This window comes from Lynx rufus, unplaced genomic scaffold (assembly GCF_022079265.1).
Source record: "Lynx rufus isolate CCGP_SWC_20201006 ecotype Redwood Valley unplaced genomic scaffold, mLynRuf1.p SCAF_31, whole genome shotgun sequence".
NCBI lineage: Eukaryota > Metazoa > Chordata > Mammalia > Carnivora > Felidae > Lynx > Lynx rufus.
Window position 1 is genome coordinate 4,655,824 of NW_025814847.1, and position 20,352 is coordinate 4,676,175.

General features: G+C 64.8%; 1 protein-coding gene across 1 annotated transcript; it reads right to left on the reverse strand.

The window, feature by feature from the left end:
- Positions 1 to 1,045: 1,045 nt before the first annotated feature.
- EFNA3 (ephrin A3) lies at positions 1,046 to 9,961 on the reverse strand. The gene is made up of 5 exons (XM_047092649.1): positions 9,837 to 9,961; positions 3,624 to 3,937; positions 1,646 to 1,711; positions 1,389 to 1,466; positions 1,046 to 1,177 (listed from the first exon to the last, which is right to left on the reverse strand). Exons 1-5 carry the CDS (start codon positions 9,959 to 9,961, stop codon positions 1,047 to 1,049), a joined length of 714 nt encoding a protein of 237 aa, XP_046948605.1. The 3' UTR covers position 1,046.
- Positions 9,962 to 20,352: the final 10,391 nt, after the last annotated feature.

Consider the following 20,352-nt stretch of genomic DNA (forward strand, 5'->3'; position numbering starts at 1 on the left):
TGTTCAGTTGCTCCTTTGGCCCCAGAATCCCCTCCCCGACCCTGTGCCCTGTGGGGTTTAACCAGTGTCCGGAAGGGTGGTGGCCCCTGAAATCACACACACTCGATTATTTTTATCTCCAGTTTATTTTTTTAGACTAAGAGCAGAGTATGAAAGTCACAGCCAAAGCACTTGAAAAAGGCCCAGGAGGATGGGTGGGGCCACGGAGGGTGGGCGGGGCCAGGTCCTGGGACTGGGGTCCCGGCTCAGGGCTGGAGGGGGGGGGGGGGGGCGCTGTTGTCTCACGGTCTCCAAAAGTGTCTGTGCGTTGCATAGGCCTTGTCTTCACAGAAGACAAAAGAGGGGCCAGGGGGTCCCCCGGAGGGGGGGGGCCTAGCCTGGTGGGGAAGGGGTCTGAAGCTGGAAGGGGAAGTCAGGGAAGGTCAGGGACCGAGGAGGGGGAGGGAGTCGTCCGTCTGTACATTATATATAGAGATACAGAGTCTGTACATGCCTGCTGGCACCCCGGTGCCCACCCGTTGCCACCCTTGTCCACTGCCCGCCCCCCCCAGGGGTGTCTACTTGTAAACTTGGATTCAATCCAAACCACAATCCTGGGGGCGGGGGTGGGAGGAGGAGGACGTGCTTATTGCTGTAAACAGGGGGAGGGGGCAGTGGGCGCTGCCACCCCCTCGCCCATCTAGTCCCCTCCCTGGGTTCCGCCCCTAGAAGAGAACGACGGGGGTGCCTCCCACGCTCGGATGCGCGCTCTCCGGGGCATACCTGTCTCTGGTGGGGACAACAGGAGAGGGTACCAGGGATCAGAGAAAGGTCCCGGAGCCCCAGGGCCACCCGGGGCCCGGGGCTGTGCCTGCGTCTGGTCCACTCCAGTGCCCTACGCGGGGAGAGCGGGGGCAAAGGGGACGGGCACAGAGGTACGGTGCAGGCCCCACTGCCAGCCACAGCAGGAGAGGGTCTAGGCCCCACAGCTGGACTTCCCTTGGAGAGGCCAGAGTCCCCCTGCCCTTTCCCAGCCCCGCGTCCCCCCGCCAAGGGAGGGGGCAGAGCTAGGAGGCCAGGAGCGTCATAAGGAAGAAGGCGATGCCCGCCGCCAGGGGCAGGTGTTCCCGCTTGGGGCTGGTCCCACTCACGCTCTTCTCAAGCTTGGGCACCTGGGGGTTCTCTCCCTCAAAGTCTTCTGTGGGCAGACAGATAGAGAGACTGGTGAGGGCTGGGCCGCGCGCCCGGGCGGGGCACGCGGCAGCGGCAGCAGCGGTGGAGCCGGGACGTGACCACCCACGGGGTACGAGGGGTGCGTGCCCCCCGGGGGAGGCATGCGAGGTGGGCAGGCACCGGGGAGGGGGCTGCGGTTCCAGCAGTGGCCACCAGAGGGCGCTGCGCAGACTCACCCAGCACGTTGATCCTCACATGGGGGCCCATGGTGAACTGGGGGAGGGTGGGGGCCGGCTTCTCCCCGGAGTGCGATGCTGCGGGGTGGGGCGCGGGGGGGAGAGAGGAGGGGAGAGTCAGGGCCAGGACACCCCCCCTCGCTACAGCTGGGGAGCGAGCCCCCGCTCCTTGCCCTCCCCTCCGCCCCCGGGAGCCAGGGGAGCCCCGAAGCAGGGAGCCGGGGGTGGGGTCGCGGCCGGGCGCCGGAGGTACTCACTGGAGGCACAGCAGACGAACACCTTCATCCGCAGACACTTCCAGTGCAGACTGTGGGTGGGCGTGGCTGGGGACGAGACGGGGCCTGAGCTGCGTTCTGCGGGACCACGCCCCGCCCCCTCTCGCCCTCCGCACCGCCACCTGCCCCGGGCAGCGTCCTTCCCGGCTCCCCTACCCTTGGACTTGGCTTGCGGTGGTTCCGCCGGCAGCCCGCGAAGCCCCTTTGGTCCCAGCCCTCAAGAAACTCTGAGCCCTGAGGTCTCAGCCCTGGAACGTCCCTCCCGGAAGCAGTGACCCTGCGACCGACCCTTCAGGCTGTCACTAAACCTCTCAGCCTCGGACGGACGCTGTCCGGCTGGAAGCCCTAAGGCCGCCAGGCCCCACGCATCATCCCGAGGTGTCACTCCCAGCGATGCAGACCACATGGCAGCCACGTGGGCCCGCCTCGGCCCCTGCGACCCCAGCCCTGGTCATCACTGTGACACTTTCCTTTAGGCCCACCTCCACCCCGTCCCCATCCCCGGATCCTGGGGACCCCAGCGTCTGCCCCTCTCAGAAACTTTTTTAGGCCCCGCCCCAGCCCCTGGGGACACCACCCCCTGGCCGCCACTCACGCTTAGGCCCCGCCCATTCCCCCAGCCTCACTCTCCCTGCCTTCACTGACGCTCTTAGGCCCCGCCCCGGTCCCTTGAGTCTTCACTTCTGTCACTCATTCTCCTTCGGGACCCGCCCCCAGGACCCCATTCCCTGGTCATCACTCTTTAGACCCTGCCTCCAAGACCCCACCCCCTGGCCATCACTCAAGGTTCTCCCTTTAGGCCCCGCCCCCGGGACCCCACCCCCCCTGGCCATCACTCAGGTACTCCTTAGGTCCCGCCCTTGGGACCCCCCCACCCCCCCACCTCTGGCCATCACTCAGGTACTCTCCTTCGCGCCCTGCCCCAGGACCCTAGCCATCACTCAGGTACTCTTTAGGCCCTGCTCCCAGGACCCCAGCCGGTGGCAGTCACTCCTTAGGCCCCGCCCCTGGAGCCCCGCGCCCTGGACGTCACTCAGATACTCTTAGGCCCCGCCCCTGGGACCCAACCCCTTGGCCCCCCCATCCCCTGGCCATCACTCAGGTACTCTTTAGGCCCCGACCCCACCCCCAGGATGTCACTCAGATACTCTTTAGGTCCTGTCCCTGGGACTCCCACACCCTGGCCATCACTCCTTAGGCCCCGCCCCCAGGAACGCCCCGGCCGTCACTCAGGTACTCTTTAGGCTCCGCCTCTGGGACCCCCACTCCCTGGCCATCACAGGTACTTTTTAGGCCCCCACCCCTGGGACCCCACACCCCTGGTCATCACTCACTCTCCTTAGGCCCCGCCTCTGGGACCCCACCCCATGGCGATCACTCCTTAGGCCCCGCCCCCTAGACCCCACCCCTCTGGCCGTCACTCAGGTACTCTTTAGGCCCCGCCTCTGGGACCCCCACTCCCTGGCCATCACTCAGTACTCTTTAGGCCCCCACCCCTGGGACCCCACACCCCTGGTCATCACTCACTCTCCTTAGGCCCCGCCTCTGGGACCCCACCCCATGGCCATCACTCCTTAGGCCCCGCCCCCTAGACCCCACCCCTCTGGCCGTCACTCAGGTACTCTTTAGGCCCCGCCTCTGGGACCCCCACTCCCTGGCCATCACTCCTTAGGCCCCGCCCCTTAGACCCCCCCCCAGCCGTCACTCAGGTACTCTTTAGGCCCCGCCCCCGGGACCCCACACCCTGGTCATCACTCAGTCTCCTTAGGCCCCGCCCCCGGGACCCCACCCCTCCTGGCCATTACTCAGGTACTTTTTAGGCCCCGTCCCCGGGACTCCACCCCACTGGCCGCCACTCAGGTACTCTTTAGGCCCCGCCCCGAAACCCCGCCCCCGGCCGGCACTCCTTAGGCCCCGCCCCCGGGATCCCCCCCGGCCCCTCCCGCCGGCCGTCACTCACAGATGTAGTAGTACTCGTGACCCGCGTGGAACTCGTAGCCCAGCGAGAAGGCGCTGTAGCGCTGGAACTTCTCCGAGAACTTGATGGGGCTGTGGGGGGCGTGCGGGCGGTTGCACTCCCAGCGCTTGAAGCCTTGGCTGGCGTTGCAGGTGCGGTAGCCGGCGCGGCTCACCATGTACAGCACGTACTGCTCCGCCCCGCCCCCGGGGCCCGGCCCCGCCCCGGGGCCCACCCCCGAGCTGTTGTAGTGAGGGCAGTAAATATCCAGATAATCGTTCACATTCACCTGCACCGTGTAGCCCTCTCGCCGCAGGCTGTGGGAGAGAGGAAGCGGGTCAGGGAGGAGAAACCCCACGCCAACCCTCTTCCCATCCCGCCGCTCCGCAGACCTTCCCCTGGGTCTGCGGAGCCTCCCCGAGTAGCTGCGGAGCCGCCTCTCCGCTCAGTCCCGGTCCCCTGGGCCCTAGCGCCACCGGTCCCCCGCTACCCGCCCAGGCCCACGCCTTCTCCTGTCCTTCTCTTGGTGGCCGCCAGGGGGCAGCAGAGGCGCAGGGAAGCCCGGCCTGGCTCGGAAGGAAAAGAGAGGCGGGGGAGAAGGGAACGTACGCTTTGGTTACCACAGAAACGGCGCAGGCCCCTGCGACTCCCAGACCCAGGCCCGGATTTCCTCCGTCCATCCCCCATAATTCAGCGCTGGGGAGGAGTGACAGGGGCACGGAAGGGAAGGGTGAAGGCGGGAGGGGTCCCCTCCCAGAGATGCGCACCCTCCATCGCCTCTCCCGGCATGCTTTCCTGCCGCTGCCGGCCCACCCCCAAGGCCAGTCGGACAGCACCTGCCCTCACACACCCCTGTGCGGACGCTCCACGCAGTACCCACCGAAGTCCTGTGGCACACACAAATATGTCCACGGTGCAGCGGGCGGCCTAGGTTGGGTGTGTGCTGGGCCCACGCACCGGTGTTGCTTGACCCCAGCAGTCTCCAGCTCTGGCCCTGCCCCCACTCCCCCCTGGCACGCGCGCGCCCACGCACACACGCACACAGGCACACGCTCTTCTCTACAGTACTACTGGCAATTAAGGTCCCCAATAACGTGATACAACAGGTCGGGGAGAGCTAAGGGACTCCACAGCAAGGCTCCACGTGGTATCATGCCCACCGGCCCCGAGTTCTGTCTCTATACATCTTCCTCCCCAACCTGGCACCACTGGCCCCTTAATGGTGCCAGGCAGAGTAGTGGGCACAGTGCCCAGACAAGATGGCTGTGCCACTGACTCCCCAGATCCTTCTACGGGACACAGAAGCAGATGCTGGGTCCTTCATAATCCCCACCTGCCTTGCTGATTATCATCAAAGTGCTGGTCTTAATGCCCTCCATGGTGGTGCCAAGCGCTGTGGGGTGGGAAAAACATCTGAATGGAGAAAGAAACTCGGAGAGTAGGCAGGAGTTTCCCCCGGTTTCTTCTGCACACGTCCTGGCAGGGACAGGTGGACGTGGTGGACACAGGAGGCCTGGGGTACTTGGCAGAAGGTCAAACCACTGGGGTCCCTGGTCCCTGGGAACTCCCTGAAGGGAGGCGCGGGCTCCCCCTGTCACCAGGCACCTCCCAGCTCCACAAATAGTAATTAGATTCATTAGGAAAACAGGCTTGGAGGCCTCTGAATTGGGTGGGGCCTCGAGGGTCCCTCCCCACCTTCCCCTACTTCCATGGCCTTGCCTGGGCCGCCCCCTCCCCAAGCACTCCCTGCCAAGCCAGGCGGTAAGCAGACAGGGGAGAGCTGGTGCTTGGGCATCCCAGGAGAATGGGCAGAGCCTCCTTGAGTCATCAGGAATGCCACCAGCCCCACTCAGTTCCCACAGGAGTGATGGGTCACTCAGGCCCCTCCCTGGCCCTGGCACTCAGGTGGGCAGGAATCTCGGCCCGGGGCACCAGGAGCAGGAAAACGGGTTAGACCAGGCCTGGCTTCTGGCGCCACCTGGGTTTGCCTCTCTATCCCCAACTTCCAAGTCTACCCTTCCTCCCTCCCCCACAGGCTCCGAGGAGGGGGCCACCAGTGAAAGGGTGCCAGGCCTGCAGCAGCCGCACAGCCACCCGGGGCCTCTGTCCTGGAGCTTCCCCCGGGTTTCCAGCCCCGCTCTGCAGTGGTCCCTCCCTGGGGCGCCTTCCCCGGGAGCACAACCCACTCCCGCAAGGAGTCAGCCAGAGCCACTGGGACGGGTTCCTCTGTTTCTTCAACAGGGCGGGGACTAGCCTTATGGAAACGTTGGTGGGTGACTACAGTGAAGAGAGGCCACCTTTGACCTGTCCGTCCCCAGGCTGGGTGGCAGGAACAGTCCCTGGAGTGCCCGCGCGCCATGGGCACGCGGGAGGAAAGCCTGGTCGTGGAAAGATTGCGGGCAGCAGCCGGGATTGGTGGGCGGGGGGGGGGGGGGGGGGGAGCGGGACTGGGTGCCAGAGTCCCCAGTCACAACTCGTGGGAGACCCGAGTGAGGTGTCCGCTCGGCTCGGGCACTTTAATTGAACCTGCCATCCTCCCTGCCCTGGCAGCGAAGAGGGAGGGGCCGCTAGGCCCAGCGAGGCTGGCAGCTAGCGCCTCCTTGGGGGGGGGGGCGGGGACGCGGGTCCCCATCCCCGGGAGGGGGCAGCGGGGTGGGCTGCGGGGGCCGTGTGCCTGTCCCCTCGAACAGTTCTCCGTTCTTCCCCACTTCACCCCCTCCCAGCCTCCACCTCTTTCTCAGAAAGACCGGTGTTGACGCACCCCACCTGGAGGGGGTGCCCCCTCACCCCGTTATTTTGTCTCTCCCGGCCCTCGCCGCCTCCGGGGCGCATTCCGACCCTTCTCCGTCACTCCTTCAGGGCCCCGCCTGCTCCAACCCGGTGGGGTGGGCGGCGGGGGAGCAGGGAAGGGCAAACCTCTCCCCGCGGGGCAATTAGGGGCAGGTAAACAGGGTGCCTAACGAGACCAGGGAGCAGGCAAAGCATCCCGGGGGGCCCCCGAACGTGTTCACCCCCCCCCGCCCCCACCCAGGAAGCCGGGACGCAGAGCTCTCCCAGGGCAGGAGGGATGGAGCGACGCCGACCCGGGCTCGCCACCCCTCTAGAGCGCGCCCCCGAGGCGGCGCGCCGCTCGCTCCCGCAGGCGAGGCCGGACCACGTGCGCGCCCGGCCCGGGGTGGGCGGGTGGCGGGAACGTTCGCGGGGCGCGCGTGCTCGCCGACACCCCCGCACCCCGCGGGCGCTCGGGGCGCCCCGCCCCGCCGGGCCCCGCCGGCCCCCGGCCCGGGCTTCTCCCGCCGGCGTCGGGTGGGGGAGCGTCCGCGCGCCCCGCATCCCCGCCCCCTCCCTGCGACAGCGGCGGCGGCGGCGAAGGTTTATTGATCTGCAGCGGCGGCGAAGAGCGAGAGACCAGCCGAAGGCGAGACACACAGAAACGGAGTGAGACGCGCACCGAGAGGGGTGACTGAGAGACCCGAGTGCCCGAGAGGGGCCGGGCGTGAGAGCCCGCGAAAGAGAGGGCCCAGAATCGCGGAGAGCGCGAGGATGCGGATGGGACTGAGGCTGGGGACGAAGGGAGGCCTGGGGGGAGGCAGGCGCGCAGGGGCCGGCGGGGAGGCCCGCAGACAGCACAGCCCAGACGGCTCTGAGCGGCGGCTTGGGGGTGCGGGGCACAGGCTCGTGGCCGGGAGGAGACACGCAGGGGACAGGCCACCAGGGACCTGGTGCAGCCTCAATAAATATTTGTTGAATGAACGTGTGAATGAAAGCGAGATCAGCAACAGAAACATTCCAGAGAGAGGGGTAGGAGCCAGCCAAGGGAAGAGGTTCCGGGCTTCCTGAGTTAGGGGCGAAGGACGACACCTTGCTTAGTTCTGCGAAGAAACGAGGCACAGACCAGGGGGCATACACATTTGGCCATCAGCTGATCCGCCCCCCCCCACCCCCAATTCAATTCCGGGCTCAGGGGACCCCTCGACCTCACATTCTCCTTCTTCCCTCCAGTATAGTACCGCCCCCCACCCCATCCCCAGTTTCTGGGCCACGTTGGGAACTGGTCTTCCCAATTACAGGGGAGCACACGGAGGGGCTGAGTCGGGGGACAGGGGGCGAGATCATGACCGCTGTGCGGGGCACTGCCCCCAGGTCTGTCAAAGGAGGCCTCTGCACGTGTCCCACCAGCGCCCTCCCACGTGACCCCAGGAGGCGGGGTCGCAAGACCCTCTCCACGTGACCCCAAGGGGCAGAGACCCTCAGCACGTGATAGGGGGGTGGGAGCCCGGCGCCCGGCTCACGTGACCGGGGGGAGGGGGCGCGGGAGCCTGTGGCTCGGCCCGGCCCCGCCCCCAGCTCCCTGGCCCTCTCCACTCCCGGCTCCCGAGCACGTCGCTCTCACGATTTATGGGGCCGCGGCTGCCGCAGTGAGGGAGCCGGGGAGCCCGGGCGCAGCGGCAACAAAGGCCGAGGAATCGAGGCGGGGGCGGCGGCGTCCTCCCTGCCGGGTGCGCGCCCCCTCCCACCTCTGCCGGTCCAGACCCGTGGGGGGGGGGCGCGGAGGACGGAAAGGAGGCTCCCGGAACCGGGCGCCCCCACCCCCTCCCAGGGCCTTCACCTGCGCCCAGGTGTATGCGGGGGAGGGGAACCTGATCAACAGCGTCGCCCACCGCCCCCTCCCCGGCCATTCCGGCATACTCCCGGCCCCGGCTTCCCTTAAAAACGCGGGGGTGCCCCAAGGGTGGTGGGGCCCCAGGGTCCCTCACCTGCGTACTCGCCACTCCCCGCCAGACTCTAGCGGGGCGGAGGGCGGACGTGCGAGTCTGGGGGAGGGGGACGAGCTGGATAGAACCGGGGAGTCCGCCCCCAGCACCCCCCGGAGTTCTTCGAGTCCCGCTCCGGGGGGCGAGGGGGAGGGGCCTCGTCCCCACCCCCGAGGTTTCCATGGGAAGCGAGAGGGGGGCGTCGTCGGCTCATCCCCACCCCCAGTCTGACACTCCGGGCGCGAGGAGGGAGAGAGGGGGAGGCGCGGAGCCCCAAACAACAAAGAGCGGAGCGGCGAGCGGCAGCCCCTCCCCCGGGAGGTTGGGGGTCGCGGCCGCCCGGCCCTCCCGGTCCCCTCCCCTGGGGCTTCGCCGTTTGCTCCCGGGTCGTCCCCCAGGGTGGGGAGCCAGAGGCAGTGCCGCCGCCGCCCGGCCAGGAGTGACAGTGACCCCCCCCCCCCCGCCTCCCCAGGGATGCCCCCGACACACAGACACACACGGAGGCGGCCGGGGTGATACGCACGGAGGCACGGCCGGGAGGAGAGGACAAGGGCAGCGAGGACTGAGCAGACTGAGGACCCGGCCGCCGCGCCACACACCCGGGGAAACCACCCGGCCGCCCTGACACCCGCCCAGACCGCGGCGGCGCCGGCGGCCACCCCGGCCCAGACGCGGCCGGCCACGCGGACGGCGGCCGCAGCCCCCTCCCCGCCCCGCCGCCCCCCTCCCACCCCCAGACGATCGCCGACGCAGACACACAAATCACACACTCAGACACACACGCACACTGACAGCCGCGCACGCCCGCTCACACTCGAGCCACACGCCGTCCCCAGGCCGGGCGTGTGTGTGCGCGCGCGTGTGACACGCCGACATCTGCCTGCCTCTCTCCCTTTCACCGATACCCCACGTTTCCGTCGTCACCCAGCAGCACCTCCAGGACCCCCGCCTCGGCGACCCAGCCCCCGCTCACCCCAGCCGGGCTTTTCCCCACAATCAGGGCAACCGGTTCGCCTTGGTTCTGGGGCGGTGCTCGGCCGGACTCCCTGCCTCAGCTCTGGACCCCACTTTTCAAAAGCAAGAGTCCTAGACCCAAGCCCTCGAAAGCCTCACCGTGAAAACAGGTCATCGCCGCCCCCCCAAGTGCGACGGCCCAGCACGGCCCAAGGGGGCGAAGATGGGGGGGCGGTGGGATGGGGGCGCGCTATCCCAGCGGCGGGCGCCGAGAGAAGGCAAGGTGGGGTGCGGCGTCCGCACGGCCCAAGTCCTCCTTCCCAAACCTCAACAGCCTCTTTCAGACACCCCCCCCCTCCCCGAGTTTCGCGGACGCCCACAGACTGTGTGCCCCGGTCCCTCGCCCCCAGCCCCCAGCCGTGTCTCCCAGGACCCCCACCGCAGGTGCCCTCAGGACTCCCCCTCTCGCCGCCGCGGGACGCGCGGGCTCCCCGGGCCCCCGACTCACTGCTGGTTGGAGCTGTTCCAGTACACCGCATGCCGGTTCCCCAGCGCCCCCCCGGGCCCCTGGGCCAGCAGCGGCAGCAGCGGCACGGGCACGAGCAGCAGCAGCAGCAGCAGCGGCGCCGCCATCCCCGGAGCCGCCGCCGCCGCCGCCCCCCGACTGAGCCCCGCGCTCCCGGCTTCTCGCCTCCCAGCTCCCCGCCGCCGCCGCCGCCGCCGCCGCCGCCGCCGGCCCCCGAGCCGTAGGCCACGCCCCCAGCCCTTCCCTCCGCCCTCCGGGCGCGCCCCCGAAGCCCCGCCCCGGGCGCGCTCCCGCCTGGCCCCGCCCCGCTCGGGCGCCGAGCGTGCGGCGCTGGAGCGGTGGGGGACCGCGCTGGCCCCCTCGGGCGGCAGCGGCGCGCGCCTCGTCTCTCCCTGCCGGTCTCGAGTTCCCTGGAGAAGGATTAGGGAGGCCCGGACAGGGATCTCGATCTCGCGTGAGCACATTCATCCCTGGGATGGGGTGGAGGGGATTTGAAAAGAAGCCGGGGGTCCAGGGCCAGTTCCTAAGTGGAGCCAGACCCCCTCCTTTCTCAACAGTCTGGCTGTCTGCCCCCTCCATGACCCTCTTCCCATGTGAACGAGGAGGCGGGGGGCTCCAGAGGGTGGTGGAGAAGCCCTCAGTTGGCACCTAGGACTGAAGCCCCTGGCTGAGCACGAGGCTCGGTTTTTCCTGGAGTGGGGTGGAGGGGCCAGCCCCTGAGAAGGTCAGCACCCGGCGTGCTGGAGGGGCCTTGGCCGTCGGGGGCCCGCGGAGAGTCAGCTGGAGCAAAGCAGACTTTCCCGGGACGCCTGCAAACAACTCAAGAGGGGCTCCTCCCTGGGCAGCCCATGGTGTCCCTAGGCTTTGTCACTGTGCTGCTACGCTCGTGGGGAGAGGGCAGAGGGCAGCGCACCCCGTGCTCTGGTGCTCCCCGCGGTCATGCCCTCGCGGTGACAGGTGAGCACAGACATTACGCACACACATTCAGACCCCCAGAGGCGGAGAACTTAGACGCACAGAGACAGAGGAGCACCCCCTGCGGTGTGCAACACACAGTGACTCACACCCAGACCCACATGCACCCTCTGACACACACACAGATCTCTGTGCTCTTCTCCCTTCTTCGCCCAGGAAGTAGGGGTTGAAGGGAAAGGTCTAGAATCCAGACCGAGGGGGTGTCCACCCCTCATCTCTTCTCTTTCAGAGAACCGCGGACTGAGAGTGACCAGGAGAACCAGGTCTCAGATGAGGCTCTGAGATCCCTGGCCAACTCCTGGGCCCAGGGAGACAGGCATGATGCTCTTTCCTTCTTGAGACAGAGAGAGAGAGAGAGAGAGAGAGAGAGAGCATGAGTGGGGATGGGGCAGAGAGAGAGGGAGACACAGAATCCGAAGCAGGTTCCAGGCTCTGAGCTGTCAGCACAGAGCCCGATGCAGGGTTTGAACCCACAAGCTGTGAGATCACGACCTGAGCCGAAGTCGGACGCTCAACCGACTGAGCCACCCAGGCGCCCCTCCTTTCTTTCTTGAGCGAGGACACACAAGCACCCTTCATCTGCTTATCCTTGGCAGGACAGGGATCCTGACACAAGTCAGCCTCAGGTGCTGAGTTGGGGGGGCGGGCAGTGCCACCCAGAATGGGCCCCATGCCCAGCTGGTGCCAGGCAAGAGCAGGCCCTGCCCTGTCTCAGCTCCCCTCCATCCCAGGAGATGTCCTCCCTTTCTCAGGGGCCAGAAGTAAATTAGGCCCCTTGGGGTGGGAATGGGAGACTTTGCACACAGCTCTCCCCCCCCAGACTCTTCATCCCCAGGGAGATTTGTTTCACCCAAAGGATGCTAATCTGCCTGCTCCTGGTGCCACAGATCACAGGGATCCCGCCCCCCCAAACTCCCAGCTCCGCAAAGGGAGGCTGTTCCCCGTAGGGCCCACAGTGGGCGGAGTGGTGGGCCATATGCATATGGACTGGGAGATTGCTGATTTGGTCTAGGAGTTTGGATTTCATTCTGGAAGCCTTAAGTCGCTTTATGTAGGATCTGGGTCCCACTTACGGACTTGGACCCTTTTCCGTAGGACCCAAATATTCCTGTTTAGACACTAGTACCCCCACATCTATCCTCCAATAATGACTGAGCTCCTTCTCGTTAGAATCTGGAGCCCCTCCTCTAGAATTTAAGCAGCTCTATCAGGCTTTTAAGTTCTGAGACACCGTCTGTAGGGCCTAGGCCTCTGTCCGTGCGATCTGATGCTGTATCCAGATCTCTATCCAGATGAACTGCTGGCTGATTTGAGCTTGTGTGTGAATGTGTGCGTGTGTGTGTTTTAAGTTTATTTATCTGAGAGAGAGAGAGAAAGAGAGAGACATCAAGCAGGAGTAAGAGCAGAGAGAGGGGGAGAGAGATCCCAAGCAGGCTTGTCAGTGTGGAGCCTGATGTGGGGCTCGATCCCATGAGTTGTGAGACCATGGCCTGAGCTGAAACTGAGAGTTGGACGCTCAACTGGGCCACCTGGGTGACTGAGCCACCCAGGCACCCTTTGTGTGTTTTAGAATAAGCACCCTCAGGGGCACCTGGGTGGCTAGGTCGGTTAAGCACCCGACTTCGGTCCAGGTCATGATCTCATGGTCCGTGAGTTCAAGCCCCGCGTCGGGCTCTGTGCTGACAGCTCAGAGCCTGGAGCCTGCTTCAGATTCTGTGTCTCCCTCTCTCTCTCTGCCCCTCCCCCACTTGTGCTCTGTCTCTAGCTCCAGAAAATAAATAAATGTTAAAAAAAAATTAAAAAAAAAGATAAGCACCCTCTGTGGGGACGCAGTCCTTCAGGACTTAGATGTGCCCAGTCTTTAGGATACATCTCTTTGCAAGTAGTGTCTTTGTGCAAAAATGGGAGGGGGCCCCGTGTGCTTCTCCATCTTGGGGAGGGAGTTTCATGTCAAAAGGTGATGTCACCCTTTACTAGACTCTTGGGTGACTCCTTTGTGCCATGCACGAACTGCACAACTGTGTGGCAGTCTTGACATGGGATTTGACCTCCAGCAGTGCTGCAGAGACCTGCCCGTCGGCCTCTGGTCACAGGGTCTTGGCTTCTCTAGGGATTGGGCCTCTGTGCCTAAGATCAGGGCCACTGTCCCCATGCCTGGCACCGGATCTGAGCCTAGGCCTCTTTCTGTGGGTTCTAGGCCTCCATTTATATCTGTGACTCAGACCTTTCCTGACGGTGACCCACAGTAAGATGTAGATTTTACAATACAGCACACACACACACACACACACACACACACACACAAGCACACGCACACACATTCACATATAACCGGAACAGTACGTTTCATGAGACAATACTTAGCCTTACTGCAGAGGATGCACTCTGGTATTTGTCTCCTGTTCTAATTTTAAATCTTTTTTAAAGAAAATAAAGGCCTGGTTGAGACCCCTCAAATTTATTCTTGATTTCGCCACCCCAAAGGGTCACAAGCTATAGCTTGAAACACTGGTGTCAAAGGCCTGGGCCCTGATGGGCACTTGGCTGTAGGGCAGGGACCTCTCTGGGGCTGGGGTTCCCTCCACGGGGCTGGTCCTCCCCCTAGGGCCTCAGCCCCCCTTCTCCTCACCTCCAGGCTCAGCCTGAATCTCCCTGGGCCCCTGAGTCTTGCTGGTACACCTATGGCCCCCGTGTTCTCTCCAGGGACACTGGATTCAGGCCCCGGGGAGCTCTCTGAATGCGGTGCCTCACTCCTGCCCCCGCTCCTGGGACCAGGGAAGCCGGGAGCAGAACAGGTCGGGGGCAGAGGGAGCACTCAGGTGGTGTGTGGCCCAAGGCGGCTCCCAGGACGCAGGGTGGCAACCACAGAGCTGAGCTGTGTTCAATAAATCATGGAGGCTAGGGGCTGGGGGAGGGGGAGACCAGCAGGGAAGGGGGGGCATAGATAAATAATTCATTAAACAAATAAACAAGGAGCCTGTGAGAGGGAGGACTGGGCACGCGTGTGCGCGGGGGAGGCAGCCGGCGGCTCCAGACATGAAATATTCACGGGTTCCGCACCTTGCCCAGGGCCCGTGCGTGTGCCCAGTGCGGGCTGCGGGCGTGGTCCTAACACGGGAAGCTGGTGCCCCTGAGGAGGGGGCGCTGAAGGTACCTTCCTTCCTACTTTTCCAAGTATGTGTGTCGCCTGGCTACGCGGTGCCCAATGTCCTGCGCGGACGCGGAGCCCCCACGCACGCCTGCGGGCAGGGGACACGGCAACAGGGGGCGCTGCGGCGAGGTCCGGGACATGAGACATGAGAGTACAGGGCTTGGAGGGCTGGTGGGGTGTAATGACCTCCGACTCTAGCCGCACCCCGGGCCCCTGTAATGAACCCGGCAAGCTGCATGGTGGGGGGGGGGGGGAGGCTCTGGGGCGGTACACGAGGGTGTGGGTGAATCCCGAGTGTGCTTCGAGAAAAGCTGAGGTGCCGTGGCCTAGCAGTGAACAGGGCGTCTGCTGGCTCCCTCAGTGCAGCCTGACTCTTGATCTCAGTGTTTGAGGCTCAAGTCCCATGTTGGGGGAAGAGATCACTGAAAAATAACACCTTTGTTTTGTTTTGTTTTGTTTTTTTAATGTTTATTTATTTTTGAGACAGAGAAAGAGAGGCGGCGGGGGAGGAGTGAGGGTGGCAGAGAATCCCAAGCGGGATCCACACTGTTGGCAGAGAGCCTGACATGGGGCTCGAACCCACAAACTGATGTCATGACCTGAGCCGAAGTCGGATGCTCAACTGACTGAGCCACCCAGGCACCCCCCACCCCACCAAAGCTTTAAAAAAAAAACAAACAAACAGGATGGGCTTGGGTTTGAATTCCAGTTCTACAGCTCAGTGGCGACTCTAGTTACCTAACTTCTCTGGGACCGCGTCTTCATCTGTAAGGCAGGCAGAATAATGCCCTTCCTCAAGGAGCTGGTTCTCATGGGAATTAGGACCCACGTCTGGGAAGCACTCAGCACAGTGTTGAAGCCCTATGAGGTGCTTGACTCGTGGGGTCCTCATGGCTGTCATTTGTATTCATTTATTTTTAAGAATATTTTATTTTCAATATTTTTAAATTTGTTTATGTATTTATTAGAGAGCATGCGCGTGCCAGCAAGTGGAGGAGGGGCAGGGAGAGAGGGAGAGAGAGAATCCCACGCAGTCTCCGTGCTGTCAGCACAGAGCCCGACGTGGGGCTCCACGTCAAGAACTGTGAGATCATGACCTGAGCCAAAATCAAGAGTTGGACACCCAACCGACTGAGCCACCCAGGTGCCCCTAAAATGTTTTAAGTAATCTGCACATCCAACATGGGGCTCGAACTCATAACCCAGAGATCAAGAGTCATAGGCTCCACCTCCACTGACAGAGGCAGCCGGGTGCCCCTCATCACTCATCACCATTCGTATTAAGGCTTTCTCTCCTGAGGTCTGCCCATGAGAGACTAGCCCCAGACTCCCTTTTCCGTTTCTTCTCTTGCTCTCCAAGCTTCTCTCAAAGCTGTCACAGTGGCAGAGCTGGCCCAGGGCTTGGGGAGTGGACGGGGGGGGGGGGGGGGCAGGAAACAATTAGATGGAATCCGGGGGAGGGGAGGTTTCAGCCAAAAAATGGAAAGTCCCCATCCTTGGCAGTATAGAAGGAGGGGTCCTTGACCTTCTCAGGCCGCAAAGCCTCTTAACCCCTAAAACCTTCCCTAGATCCAGACTCTATTCTCTTTCCTGCCACCAAAATTACCTTTCTAGCAGGTGGCTGCAAGGAGACAGAGTTGGGGTGGAGTCTCTGAGCGGCCTCACAGTGCCCCTGCCCCACGACCCCGGCCTCATTGTCCGAACTCTAGCCCCCACCTTCTGCCTGGTGGTCGGGGGCATCCCTGGTGAGGATGGCTGTGCCTGGGCAAGAGCTGGGAAAGTGGTGCCCCAGGGTGGGTGGGGGGAACCCAGGCTGCAGAGCACCTCAGAGGGGCAGGGTGGAGTAGCAGGCCTCCTGGTAGGCTCCAGCATTCCCAGCCCTCTGGAGTCCCCTGGAAAACATCCGCTCCCTGCAGGAGAGAGCCAGCAGGCAGGTCTGAGCTGGCCTCTCCTCCACAGACAGAACAGGTTGGGGGAGGGGGCCTGAGGTCTCATGGGGAGTGGTGGTTGCAGCCTCTGTGTCTCCCCTGGGGAGCCGGGGACAGAGGGCACTACAGCTTGGGCACACCCCACCATAGCCGGGGCCCCAGCCCTTGGCCTCCCTTGGCCAGCCCGCCGCCAACTGGGGAGCCAAGCGTCTGGGCCCCCAAGTGTGAAGACGGTGTCTGCCCACCCCTTCCCAAAGAGCCAACGTCGGTTCCCTGCTTCCCCTCCCCTGGGCTGGGCAGGTTCGGGCTAATCTGCACGAGAGCTTCGCAGCAAACATTGATCTGTAATAAAACCACAGTGTGTGTTCAGGAGCAGGGATTCCAGACACAGAGAGGTCCAGACAGCACACTTACACACTCTCACACCTACGTACAGACGCAAACATGAGCCCCAGGAGGGCACAGGCTGAGAACGGACCCACTCGGACCCACCCACACACACACACAGGCACACTGGGTTCTCCACATCCCCTCCCCGCTTAAACTTTGCCCTTCAAAGCCCAAGTCTTCTCTGAGAGCCCACTTTCCCGCAGCACTTCATTCGTGGCTCTGTAGTGGCATTTGCACTTGGCATTATAATTATTTGTTGGACAATGTGTCTTCCGGAGTAATCTGAAGAATCCTTCGGGGAAGGGATCTTGTCTTGTGCAAGTGCCTACCCCCAGCACGCAGCGTGCAGCCTGGTGTTTAGTTAGTAGAGTAGGGAAGGGGATTCGCAAGTCATTGCCGAGTCGATGCGCGGGGAAGAAATGCACCCAGCCACTGGGCCGGCCGTGTGTGGAGTCGAGTCCCCGGCAGCACACAGCATAAGCAGTGCCCGCTGCGCATGCCTCTGGCCCGGACTTCTGGCCCTCCCCCCGCCCCCTGGCCCCACTGCCTCCAGGCTTCCTCAAAGGGCCTCCTCTCCGCGCCTCGGTTCGGGGCGAGACCACGAATCTAAACTCCACCTGAGGGCTGGCAGGCAAGCTAAGGGTTAATGACACCTCATTAGCGTTTAATTGGAGGCAGGAAGCTGTCCTGGCACCAGACAGGTGGGCAGGCCCGCCCCTGGCTGCAAGCAGGCGGCCCTAGTCCCAGCACCCTGCTGGGCGTGTGGGTGACTTGGCCCCGAGACCCCCGCCCAGCCCCGGGCACCTCCCCCACCATTTGCTTTGTCAGTTTAGTCGCTAGGCGGTAGGGACCAGCCCTCCCCATCTGTCAGCAGACGTCCAGGGGGAGAGGCGGACTTCTCTTTGCGCTCTTGCTAGGCTGCGCCCCCTCGCACCCGAGGGGACACCGCCGGCTGGGAGAGGGGTGGGGTGAGGAACTGGAGAAAGAGAGAGATTACGGAGCTGCTGAGGGATAAAGTCGGGATACAGACGCACGACAGGGCTGGGATGTGGGGCTGTCTGCTCAATTTGACCTTAAATGAAGAGAATGCAAATGAGGTGCAGACGAGATGCAGAACAGGAGGTTCTCGGAATTAGCATTCCGAGCGGCGGCGGCTCTGCACCCGCGACCCCAACGCCGTCGCCCGTACTCCCCCAGCCCCCAATCTGCCTGCCCGGGGCGAGGGGCACTGACCATTACTTTGAGTGAGAAAAAGATCTCCAGAACGACAGCAGCTTGGTTGGGCCAGGGCTGCGGGACCTGGGGGGGGGGGTCTGGGCTCCACCCCGCCTCCCCGCCCCCAACCCAAACACCACCCAAGCTGCCTCTGGAGCTCGGGCAAAGACCACTCTCCGGGGTTACGGTCGGACGCACCGTCGGTTGCTATGGGGACCCCCTCCCCACGTCCAGGCCTGAACCAATGGGCATCACCGCTGATGACCTCATGCCCCAGGCCCCAGGATTCAATTGGCTACTTGGAAGCCAGGGTGCCCTTCTCCTACTGCGTCACCGCTGGGAATCCCCCGACGCCCCCAGCTGCAGTGGCCTGCCGGAAGAAGGGCGCTGGGAGCCCACGATTTGGTGAATGAATGAACAAGTAGAGGAAGGAAGGAATCACTGAAAGAGAAGAAAAAAAGAGAGGGGTCACACAGCCCAAAACTTGGGGATTTCGCTTCTGCGCCCCCGGAAAGCGTGGGGCAGGCCCCCGGGTCGCAGAGTCTCCCTCCCAGGCTCTGGCGATTCTTCGTGACGCAAAGAGGACCAGAGTCCCCCAACTGCTCGGGAGCGACCAGGGCGGGCCCAGCGAATCGAGGGCCCCACCCTGGGCCGTCTAGCGCCTCTGCGTTCAGGGGAGATCGGTGACGCCCCAAAACTCACGGGCCTGCCCAGCCTCCTGGAGCCGCGCCCCGGAACGCGCCTCGAGGCCTTCTCATGGGTCGGGCCCAGACCCGGAAGGCGGCCCCGCACCTTCAGCCCGTCTCCGCCCCGGGAGCCGGAGCCGACCGGGCCCTTGCTGTCGGGGGCACGCCCCGGGGCCGGGCCGGCTGTCCGCGCAGGGCCAGGTGTGGGGAAGGGGCCGTCTCACAAATGCCCGGCTGCCTGCCGAGGCGTCCGCACAGGCGCCCGTGGGGAGCCGGGCGGCCACCTGCCACCCGCACCCGCCTTCTCCCCGTCGGGGCCGCTGGCAGCGGGGCGAGACCCCCACGGTCCTCAAGGGGCAGGCAGGGGCTATTGAGCGGTCGCCCCCGCTCGCCCCGCTACGGCGTCTCGGGGGTGAGGAGGAGGGGGACGGCGGTGCCCTCGGTTTCCAGGGCGACGCACGGACACCCCCCCCCGCCCCCGTGACAGTGGAGACGCAGCTCGAACCCGGGACCAGAAGACCGGGCCGTGGGTCCTCCCCCAGCCCCTCGCGGTCTGGGCTGCGGGCGCGGACACACGGGTGCGCGCCGGCACCGGCAGACGGCGCGCGGGGGGGGGGGGATCTGCGAGGGGCCTCGAAGGGGGGACGGGGTCCGACTGGAGCCCGCGGTGCCGCCCCCCACCCCGTAGGCAGAGCAGGGCGATCAGCGAGGCGGACCCGGGTCCGACCTGGGTGTGGGGGGGGGGGCTTTGCGAGGTCAGACTTCGCCCCCCCCCCCCCGCGCTCCCGCCCCCCGCGCGCTCACACGCCGGCTCTCGCTGCCGCAGCCGGGCGAGCTAATCGGCGCACCATCCACCTATCGATCGCTGGCTCGGTGCCACGCGGGCCGGCACGGTGCCAGCGGGGGCTGCGGGGCACCGGGGCGGGCGCGGAACGGCCGCGGGGGACCGGGCGCCCCTTCCCCTGGCTGCACCCGGGACACGTCCAGAAAGAGGGCTCTGGTCGGGTTTGGGCGGGGGGGGGGGGGGGGATCATAGCCTGGCCTGCCAGAGGTGGGAGAGATGGCGTGGGGCTGAGAGCAGAGGGGGCCCTCCCTCCTCGGCCCCACCCCCTCCTCCTTATAAAAGCGAAGAACAAAGAAGCCGCTGGGGAAGGAGGCTTTGATCTGACCCCACCTTCGCAGTTCTAGGCCTGGTACCGCCCAGACTGCCCGTGGGGAGGGGGAAGGATGCCCAGCTCGCAGGACCCAGGCGCTCTGAAACTCGGGTGCGGTCTTTCTGGCAGCCCTTGCTTCTGCCCCGACACCCTGCTTGGTGCTCCCCGGGCTCGGGCAGTGCCTGGAGCAGGTGGGCTGTCAGGAGCAGCTGCCCCCTCCCCGCACAGGAAGCCAGCTAGGGAGGTGGGAGGGGGCGCCGGGCTCTACAGCTGCTGCTGGCACCCACCCCACATCGCCCAGAGGGGTGCCCTCGGCCTGGAGCGGATGGCCAGGGCACAGCTGGCACTGAGGTCAGGCAGAGCCAAGCTGAGAGCAGAGGCCGCAGGGAGCCCCGGTGTCGGGGAAGGAGCCGGAGGGCGGTGGGTGGGGCAGAGCAACAAAAAGGGGGGTGGTTTATTGAGGGTTTGGTCCAGACACTTATAAAAATACAAACTGGCATGATGTCCAGCCTCATGGCAAGTCTGTCTTCACAGAAGACAAGCGAGTGGCACCCCCCGCCAGGGTCGGGGGGGGGGGGATGCTGCCCCAGGGAAGTGGCCCCCAGGGTGCCGGGCACAGTCCTCAGCCTCTTCTTTGCCCTGGTCTGGCAGTCCACCTGTCCCAGGGTCTTCGGTCTTGGCCCCCAACAGGCTCAAGGATTCCATCCCACCAAAATCCCAGTCCTTCTGGGGGGATGGGCAAAGAACATCAAAGCGACGGAGGGAGACCCTGTGTTTGTCCTGCCTGGGCTCCGGGGGCGGGGGAGGGGCGCGGGGGGGGGGGGCAGGGCGGTGTGCAGCTCCCTGAAGCAACTCTTCAGCCTGTGATAAGGGGCCAGCCCCTGGAAGGTCACCTCGGACCCTCCGACCGCCCCCATCACTCTTCCATCGGTCTGGCTGGCTTGACGCTGGGGGCCCTCCTCCGGGGAGTCTTGGGAGGGCTGTCGCTCCTGGGGTGGC

What these genes read in the sequence shown, in the direction of transcription:
- EFNA3 (XM_047092649.1), bottom strand. Translation starts at nt 9,961, where the DNA reads ATGGCGGCGCCGCTGCTGCTGCTGCTGCTGCTCGTGCCCGTGCCGCTG. An exon ending in GTTCGTCTGCTGTGCCTCCA is followed by an intron (nt 1,467 to 1,645) that starts GTGAGTACCTCC and finishes CCCACCCCGCAG; the next exon opens with CATCGCACTCCGGGGAGAAG. An exon ending in TGTGAGGATCAACGTGCTGG is followed by an intron (nt 1,178 to 1,388) that starts GTGAGTCTGCGC and finishes GTCTGCCCACAG; the next exon opens with AAGACTTTGAGGGAGAGAAC.